Source organism: Cydia pomonella, chromosome 1 (assembly GCF_033807575.1).
Source record: "Cydia pomonella isolate Wapato2018A chromosome 1, ilCydPomo1, whole genome shotgun sequence".
Taxonomy (NCBI): Eukaryota; Metazoa; Arthropoda; class Insecta; order Lepidoptera; family Tortricidae; genus Cydia; species Cydia pomonella.
In genome coordinates, this window is record NC_084703.1 from 27,666,588 (window position 1) to 27,676,991 (window position 10,404).

The window sequence follows — 10,404 nt, forward strand, 5'->3', positions numbered from 1 at the left end:
CTGGACAACTAATCGTAACCATGGCAACGAGTGACGCTAAAAAGTTGATTCTCCCATATAGTTTATTCAACTTTCGTTCGTATATTTTATGTAGATAAAGATTATTGCAGTAACAGAATTTAGTAACCAACTAGGTATACACGCGTATCTCTAGCGCGCTCTCTTTATTAATGTCTCGGTCACGTTACGCTGGTCGGCGGGACAGCCCGGTCTGCCCGCGCTCGTGCGATGACAATTTTACTGTACTGTACTGGCTTACGAGTTGCCGATTCACACAGTACGTATACGTACCCAATTTTTCTTACAGAAATAAATAAGTTGCTTCGTTTTAGAATATATTTTATGCTATTCGTGCACTATGTAAATAAACACAACAAAAAACATCGTGAGGAAACCGGACTAATCCCAACAAGGCCTAGTTTACCCCCTGGGTTGGAAGGTCAGATGGCAGTCGCTTTCGTAAAAACTAGTGCCTAGGCCAAACCTTGGGATTAGTTGTCAAGCGGACCCCAGACTCCCACGAGCCGTGGCAAAATGCCCGGACAACGCGAGGAAGAAGGAGGAGGTGCACTATGTAAATAATGTGTATTATGAATATTATGATTGCTTGTATTTCTCTATGTAAATGAATTGTAATATTCTGTTGGAGAAATAAATTCTAGTTTAAGGATAATTTTATCCAAACGTTAATTTCTCTCTAATTTTTTTTTTCTGTTGCGCCGGTTTTAATATTCTTCATCACTTTTAAGGCAGTTTACTGAAACACTAATCGACTTATAATTATTTATTAAAGCACTCTATATGTATACTATACTACTTCTATTGTTTTATTAATATTGAACGCCAACAACGTTTTGGTAGTAACTACTGGGGGAAAAAATACCACCTTTTACCAGTGGTAACTACTGGGAAAAAAATCCCAGTAGTTACCAACAAACCGAGTTGGTGGTAACTAGTGGTTTTTTTCCCAGTAGTTACCACTGGTAAAAGGTGGGAAAAATATTCCCAGTAATTACCACTGGTAACAAGTTGGTGGTAACTAGTGGGAATAACCCGTCTCAAATTGAATAGTCATATGTACACTATAGTCAGTATATTTACCTATAATATAACTTGTGGTTACAGGGCGGCACGTTCGAGCCGCAGCGCGAGAACCCGTTCGTGCGCGCCGCGCGCTTCGTGACCCGCGCGCGCCGCTCCCAGCCACAGGTGACCCACACTTCCTTTATACCACCACAGTGTGAAACTCACATACCCCGCCTTTACGGTCTAACCCCCTTATTCATAAACGTTTATAGTCGTTTGATTTGTAGCTGGCCTCAACGACTTATCCTTTGTCTATTGTTAACTAAAACGGCGCGTGCCACCACCTGCAAAAAAAAGGGTCGTATAATTCTAATTGGCACCTGAGCGCGGGCTAGTCTAACGCTCAAAAAACCAGTGTAGGTGTGCTCTCCGATAACGCGCCTTTGTTACGCATAACGAGGACACATTTTAGGCTGGTTCGGTAGCGTTCGACTCGCTGGCACTCAGTAACCGTATAGGGACCACACAAGAACACGCAAATTATTTTTCCTTTTGTCCATTTTGAATCTTATTTCAATTACCATAGGAGTTGTACCTAATTAAATAACCGGGTAAAGTGACCGGGCCCTATTCTTCGCACGTAGTGGCACGCGCCGTTTTAGTCAACAATGGACAAAGGATAAGGAGTTGGGGGCCAGCTACAAATCTAACAACTATACTAAAGTTGACAAGCCGCCAATAATCGTTTGTTCCTTTCCATCATACCAATACGCCGGAAAGGGTAGTCGTTTATGAATAAGGGGGTTACTCTTTACCTAATCTTTACACTCTTCTTTTTAAGAATCACATACAGTAGCTCGAGAAAAGCGGTTCATTCTGCAGTCAATGCATTATTAGGCAATTCTTTAACTATTGTTTTTCTTTTCCATCATACCAATACGCCGGAAAGGGTAGTCGTTTATGAATAAGGGGGTTACTCTTTACCTAATCTTTACACTCTTCTTTTTAAGAATCACATACAGTAGCTCGAGAAAAGCGGTTCATTCTGCAGTCAATGCATTATTAGGCAATTCTTTAACTATTGTTTTTCTTTTTCTAGAACGAGGGACAGCCTGACGAAGAAAACAATACAGTGAGGAATGGCGTTGAAAAGTAAGTGTTCCTTATAATTGAACTTCTGAAAGTAATTATAACATACAGGAGTTTATTTACGAAATACTTTGTTCAGTGGTCAAAACGATGACACGGAGCCTCTGATTCGGCCATCGGCACCTGCGGATGGGCAAAGCACGTGGTACCTGTCCCGGTCGCGCCGCACCCGCCGAGCCCGGGCCGCCGCCGCCGCCGCCGATCCGGCCGCCGAGCCGGCCGCCGCGCCTGCGCCGCCCGCGCCGGCTCCACCGCCGACGCCGCTGCTGCACGCCGCCGAGCACTCCATCAACACCGAGACACAGTGCCGCGGTGAAATCGGGGTCGCGGCCCTGCCCGCTCCACAAAACCCGCCCTCACATATTCATTTATGAATGGCTTAATTTGTCTCTCATGTGCATACACCGCACTCGAGGAGGCATTTAGTAACGTTTGTAAATAATTCAACAATTTTTTTTCGACTTGTCATAAATTGTGCAACGAGGGGTGTAAGTGAAATCTTGGAAACTCTTGGAAAATCTTGGTGATAATTAAAGACCCGAGTTTGCAATATTCTTACCCCTGGAGTTACACACAATGTTTTTCATCACACTTGCGAAGAAAAAACTAAAATTTAAACGAAATAATTCTTAAATACGGTGACATATCAAACATTCGTCCGCCATTTTGTAATTTCTTGACAGGTTAGCATCGAGGACACAGACCTATCCGGCATTCAACTACGATTAATAATTATGTAAAAATATTTTAAACGGCTGTTAAATTAATCGAATTATTTAATTTTAAACATAAACAAAAATATTAAATTATAAACGTTAGTATTTTAATAGTAAAACTCATTTATGCTACTTGGTTTGTATGAAAAAGTGACATAATTAAAAAAAAGTAGGCCTTTGTCCTTCAGTACACCTGCATGAAATAAAAACTTTTTCGAGCAAGTGTGATGAAAAGGTATTTTTACTTAGTATTTGTAACCCGGTAATAAGTCATAATGACTTACTCCGTTGGCTCCGTGACCCAAAATGAGACTTGGCCCCCGACACAAGGCAGCCACTTTTCTCGTTCCTGTGCGACTTCTCGCCAATTGTCGACTCGAAGTTCGCGCAGATCCGCCTCCATCATAACAGGTGATTGAACTGACGCATGATTTTAATTTGTCGAATGATGATTCCTATGAGAGTACCTAAAATAGTTTTTATGTTTAATTAAAAAAAAAATAGGAAATATGTTTTACCGTATTTTTACTTCCTAAAAGTTACATGCCAAGTGAATTAAAGTGCTAAACTTCTAAAAAAACATATATTTACGTGAAAGCTACTCCAATTACTCCATATTAAAATGAACTGTCACAGGAACCATCATTTGACGCGAGACATATACAAAATAAAAATCATGCGTATGATTAAATACCAGGTTACAAATATTAAGTAGAAACCTTACTTTGACAACTCGAAATAGTTATTTACGATACAAGTGTAAAAATAGGAAATTCGTAACGAGTGGTGATAAATTGTGCGAATTAAATTCGCACATGTATCGTACACCGTTTTACAGTATATATGACCCTTTAAATTTTCGACATAGTTACATAATGAGCTAATTTACGCACTAGTGCGGAAAAGTAGCACCATATTTACTGTAAATGTATTTTCCCTTAGGTCGTGTTTTAATTTATCGCCACTCGTTACGCATTTCCTATTTTTCGCACTTGTATCGTAAATAACTATTGCAGACGTTACTGACGTGCCCGCACTCGAATGCGGTGTATGCTCATGTGCATTCAGAACAATCCTTGTTTTAATACATGAATGTCGGAAACTCGTCGAGATTAAATCTAGTAACAACTGTATGTCGTATTTCGCTTGGTTAATTTGACTATGAAAATACTGTAGGCCTTAAACGTCGTTCAAGGCAGCGCGACATGTCATGGTTCTCAGGTTTAATAATATTAACATGTATATATTTAAATAGGTATTTAGTTTGGTTTCCTATATCTCTAAAGATATTTCCCGATTACGACTCATATTTAAATTTTAGGCATACTTGTATAGTATCAAATTATTATTCTCATATCTTTATTTGTTGTCATACATTTGTGTCTGAAATTATGTTCCGTACCATTAGGTACATCAATAAAATTATTTATTACGATTTGAATAGCAGATAATTAGGATATCTTAGTATTCATTTAAATTCGTTGGGTGACGCAATTTAAATTCTCAGAATTGAATTTGCTCAATGAAATAACCGTCCGCCAATGGTGGCGTCTGCGCGGTCTTAGCCGACTGCCTCGCGGCGAGCTTTACAGCGTTGATACAACACCAAAAATACAATAGTGCGAGGAGAAAACACAGACGTAGCTCAACGCGGGGTCTCACCTCGAGGCAAAATTAACTACCGTAATTTTCTGGTAAACGCTCTTTTAGAAATAAAATTACTTCACCCACTTACTTGACACATTCTAAATTGTCTATTGTGTGTAAATGAGGTTTCCTTGTAGCAAGGCAAGCGTAATACCAATTATCATGTTGAGAACACACAGTAACAGGTCAGGTTGTGACACCAGTTGGCCAGCTTGACGCTCAATGGTATAAAACATGGTAAAAAAGCCATGATGATAATCGTTGATAGAAAACGCCAAAACGCCCCCAGGAACCGACGCGTGTCGCTATCCTTGGGCTATTCGCCCTAGTTACCACCAAGTTGTTTCTAGTGGTAACTACTGGGATTTTTTTCCAACCTTTTACCAGTGGTAACTAGTAGAAAAAAAACCGTTAGTTACCAACCACTAAAACGAACCAAACTGAGTGGAAATAACCCCTATCCTTCAATGTCAACACGAAGTACCTCACTGTATCAAGCCGCCAATAGCAAGAAAATAGAAGGAAATTCTCATTCTCTAACAGAGCCGCAGCGTCATGTAAATAATGAACAAATAGTACGTATTAAATAAAGATAAATATTCAATTATTTTAAAGCTTATGCTCCTAAAAATAATTTTAATTGATCAAGAGTGGGAACTGGGTTATGTGATGCTTGCTTGTTTCGAGGGAGTGAGTGATTGCGAATATTAGACCGAGGATGCAAACTTCTATTCAAGTATATATGTATACAAAACAATGACAACTTGTATATAATTAAATAATATGTATATGCTGAAGGATGTTGCAGTATATCTCCTGCTTTAAATACATTTAATTCAAGGACTTATATTGTACCAGTGTATTATTTTCAAAGGAAGGCCACCTCGGCAGGATTTGCGATATTCACGGTTATACGATTACTTCAATCACAAATTTATTTTATAATTTCTGTTTTCTGCTCCAGATAGTTAAGAATATTTTTACGACATAAATGCTTACAATTTTGATAAGGACCAACAATCTTGACGTGTCTTTTTATAAAAAATTATTGAAAACCTCTTTTTTAAAATGAGTTTATATCACTTAACGATAATTTCTATAAGTCAAGGGCGTCGCAGCTGATGGGCTAGGGGGGCAGTTGATATGGCCGATGGCCAAAGGGAGAGGAAGAGCCATACATATAGTTATAAATTTTGTTCTCTAGGTCGCCCCTTCCCTCCGCTTGGCGACGCCTACGATGGAAGCAAAAGAACTAGTCCATTGAATGAGTCCCTCCAAGGGGGGTCTAGAGTGCGTGAGTTAGTAACGTAAGATGTTTCTTCGGAAACATGTCAAGAGTCCCTAGGTAATAAACATACTAAAACCCCGGGACACTAGGAGGAGCCCAGGAGTGGGGGGAGGGGGGGAAAGGGTCCATTTTTTCATTTTTCGCTTAAATCTCAAAAACGGTACATGTTAGAGAAAAACTTTCAAGGAAAAGTTGAAAGGCCATAAAATTATCTACAAGTTGTACCTAAATCATTTTTTTCTATTCCCAGCCGTTTTCGAGCTACACTAGAGGAAAAAAAAAAAGTTCAACTATCGTAACTACCCTAATAAAATTCAATTCCTCCTAAACGCCTCCATGCTGGAATCTGGTTATTTTATCAATGTTAGACCTAATTATGAGCAATCTATCGGTACCGGTCAAAAGTTGCACTTTTGAGCTTTTTGGAAGAAAAAAAATAAAAAGGTCAAGTTACGTAACTACCCTAATATAATATTTTGACAATCGATTCCTCCTAAAGGCTTCCATGGAGGAATGTGTTTTTTTTACCAATGATAGACCTAATTAAGAGCAATCTATCAGTACCGGTCACAAGTTGCACTTTTGAGCTTTTTGGAAGAAAAAAAATAAAAAGTTCAAGTATCGTAACTACCCTAATAAAATTAAATTCCCCGTAAACGCCTCCGTGGTGGAATCTGGTATTTTTATCAATGATAGATCTAATTATGAGCAATCTATCTGTACCGGTCACAAGTTGCACTTTTGAGTTTTTTGGAAGAAAAAAATAAAAAGATCAAGTTCAGTAACTCAAACTACCCTAATATAATATTTTGACAATCGATTCCTCCTAAAGGCTTCCATGGAGGAATGTGTTTATTTTACCAATTATAGACCTAATTAAGAGCAATCTATCAGTACCGGTCACAAGTTGCACATTTGAGTTTTTTGGAAGAAAGTAATATTTTTTGATCGATTGATGTGATAAACATGGGTATGTAGTATGGGGAAATTGTTTGAGCCAAAATCATTTTTTACTGCGTGTAACTCAGAAACGGCTGGGAATAGAAAAAAATGATTTAGGTACAACTTGTAGATAATTTTATGGCCTTTCAACTTTTCCTTGAAAGTTTTTCTCTAACATGTACCGTTTTTGAGATTTAAGCGAAAAATGAAAAAATTGACCCTTTCCCCCCTCCCCCCACTCCGGGGCTCCTCCTAGTGTCCCGGGGTTTTAGTATGTTTATTACCTAGGGACTCTTGACATGTTTCCGAAGAAACATCTTACGTTACTAACTCACGCACTCTAGAACTTTTTATTCAATGGACTAAACGTAAATAATCGTTTATGATTTATAATTGTTACATATTTGCTGTGACTTATTTTTCAAGTGTTTTTCAAAAAGTCGCTTACCTTATTTCGAATACAAAAAAACGAATTAGGTATACTATTGATTCTGTTCGAGAAGTACCTATGTATATGAAGACAGATGTAACTAACAGCTACGAGCTACGAGAAGTAAACTGGATTGAAAATATGAAACCGCACCGACGATGTTTCCTATTCATCGAGCAAATGAGCAGACTACGTATTAAATCGATTACATTTTGCGAGAACCGGACAGAAGGCAGCCTGTCAAATAACGGTACCCAACTTTACTGTACATGCCTCATATAGTCATGACATCGCTCCCATAAAACCTGTCGTTACAGAATGAGGCTTAACACGATTCTGTAGTTACAGTAAAATGGAATGCTGCCAAACTTTGTATTAGGTCTAAACCACTGACTATTGTAAATCGTACTTGTATATAATGTTAATTAATAATATTATACTTGTCCAGCTTATCATCAATTCACGAGGCCATAATAGTATTTTATGCAACAGTTGTATAATAAGGGTCATAAAAGGCAAGTGGCGTGAGTTCTCGTAACTCATGAGGCCCTGGTACTTGCTCCTTGCTAAATTCAATTTTTAGACTAACAAGCAACGCTAGGCGGTTTTCGTAGTCTATGGGTGTTGCTATATTACGGGTGTCACATACGTGTTTCTGACTTACGAAGCAATTGTTTCTACTATGCAACCAAATGAATGTTTTGTAAGTTGGCAGCAATGCACTAAGTTTGAAACTGTATTTTGATTTTGTTAAGTTGGTAGCCATTAATCGCAGTAACGTTATAGCGATTTTAAAGCACAAGTGCTGTTATGAGGAATAGACAATATAGACCATTCATCAAACCTTTTATATATGTTCTTATATTCGTGTTCATGAATATATAAAAGACAGATATTAGTAGAGGAGTAGGAAAAATCATAAATTACACGATGTATTTTATGCACTGACGCCTCGGCACGAAATATTACTCGGAGCGTGCGTTCCAGTTAAGTTTGAGCGTGGAATAACTTCTTACATATAATCACATAGGTAAATTAAGAAATGAACTCGTTTCACTTTACTGAAAGAGCCCTGTGTCTGAACGACGCGTTGCACGTTGAATCCTATGCAAAATTGCACGTCTGAACTGATTGTGTAAAGAACTGTCCTACGGACATAAATCACGTGAAGTGATGCAGGTCAGTACCGAACGTAGCCCGGTGTTCCGTGCGTATAATTAGGCCCTGAGATGGTACCACCAAAAAGGAGAATCCAATTTTATTCTATCTGCCTCTATCGCTCGAATATGCAAGAGCGATAGAGACGCAGATAATGTAATTCCGATTTTCGTTTTTCGCGGTAGGCCCTCAGACCTAATAAGGCTACCGCGAACATTGTAAAACGAAATTGCGTGTATTGGCCTCTCTGTCACTCTTGCATATTCGATTCGAGCGATAGAAAGGCAAGTAGACGAACGAACGAAGCGACTTCCGGTTATAGCCAAGGGCGCAGAGATCTCCGGGCCAAGTCGTACCTCCGAGTTGACTTTTTAACAGCAAATGCCCAATACACACAGATTATTACTAACTTTAATTTTATAAAATAACTAATAACCTAAAACTTAATTATTATGTACTAAGTAGCTGTTAAATAAAGGAGACAGTGTGGTGAGCGAATATTGGTGTATAATAAACACACAGTTTAAGCAAATGTATATATAAAATAGAATTTGGAAATCTAAGGAGAATAAAATTTAAAAAATATTTTTTTTAGTGATTTCATGTCGACATTCATTATATTTACATTTTTTGAGAGATTAGGTCTAAATCCAGTGATATTCTGAACACTTCATGGAAATTATTGAAGGGTGCTTCCAGCATTTCTGCTTCTGGAGGCATCCTTGCCCAGGCTTCCGTGGCGAATCCATTTAAAACGTAGTCGTCTTTGTCTAATTATTATAAGAGTGATACATTATCATTGCTCTAGAGTGCCTAGAGAAATCATCGTAGTGGCTGATTGACCTTATATTTCTCTTGTGTAAGTGTAACAATTCTGAGATAATAATAACAGATTGTAATCCGTATATCTCAGAATGGATTGATGGTTCAGTTTGGATATTTCCGCTGTCAGATTGATCTATTCCTGAATAGGAGGATCCACACAAAGCGAGCATACGCGCGAGGCAATTTCCTCGCGCACAAACCGGCCCGTGTAGACGTGCCCCGTGGCAGCGCGCGCGTTTTCTTCGTCCAAACAAGCCGTCTCGGTCGAGGCACGTCTACACTGACCGGTTTGTGCGCGAGATTTCCTCGCGCGTCTGCCCGCGAGATTTCCTCGCGCGTCTGCCCGCTCTGTGTGAACCCGCCTAATGATTAGATTCTTTTCGGATTCATATTTAATTTGCACGATTTTAATTTTAATATTTCCTTTACATTTTAAGATACTGTTATCACTATAGTAATCAAGAAATTATGGCGATTCATTTAATTTAGATTAGATAATTAATAATTCATAAAACACATTCAATGAATCTTCTTAGTTGGCCTATTTTCCATATAAAAATGATTGTCTCGTTTTAATCAGTTTTGTTATCTCATGTGATATGAAACACTTTTCTTAATGTAATAATTTGTTTAGTCAGTGATGTCCTTTATTTTAATGAGTCCCTTCCATAATTAATATTACGGTTGGGCTTGGGATGATAAGCTTAATCCTTTTAGGGTATAACCAAAGAAATAAAGTCGATTGACACGATTATTTTGTTTAATTTTTTGTGTTATAGATCGTGTTATTCACAACGACGCGTGCCTTGACTCTTGTTAATTATGCTAATAAAAGCTAGATTTGACAAATCTACGCGTCATCACGGATGACACGAACTATAGCAGTGTCCTAATGTAATGTACGAAACTTTCCTCTTAGAGCATTTAACCAACCGTACACGCCTTTTCTGTAATTTTCTGTACAAAACAGTCTGCCGATTTTTGCGGGAGTGGCACGTCAAATGTATGGCTATTTGTACGCCATGTCAGATAAACGTCAGTCCATCATTTATTGTAAGTATGGAGTGTGGATTTAAAAGGAGTGTAATCTCTTATGGTAGAAATGTTGCAAAAGTGTCCAACTGTCAGCTATAAATAATAGTTCCAAATCTCTCCAGAGTAGCTAAGAACCTAAGCGTTATTGATGGAGTGAAGTGGGCTGTCTATGATTTGATTATTTTTTT

General features: G+C 38.4%; 1 protein-coding gene across 1 annotated transcript in view; it reads left to right on the forward strand.

The window, feature by feature from the left end:
- The window catches only part of LOC133527756 (E3 ubiquitin-protein ligase RNF13), a 40,543-nt gene extending 30,611 nt beyond the window's left edge, over window positions 1-9,932 (forward strand). Inside the window, exons 9-11 of the mRNA XM_061864913.1 lie at window positions 1,126-1,209; window positions 2,126-2,178; window positions 2,255-9,932. Of these exons, the coding sequence (XP_061720897.1) occupies window positions 1,126-1,209; window positions 2,126-2,178; window positions 2,255-2,549 (432 nt within the window). The 3' untranslated portion in view covers window positions 2,550-9,932. The remainder of the gene's footprint in view (window positions 1-1,125; window positions 1,210-2,125; window positions 2,179-2,254) is intronic.
- Window positions 9,933-10,404: the final 472 nt, after the last annotated feature.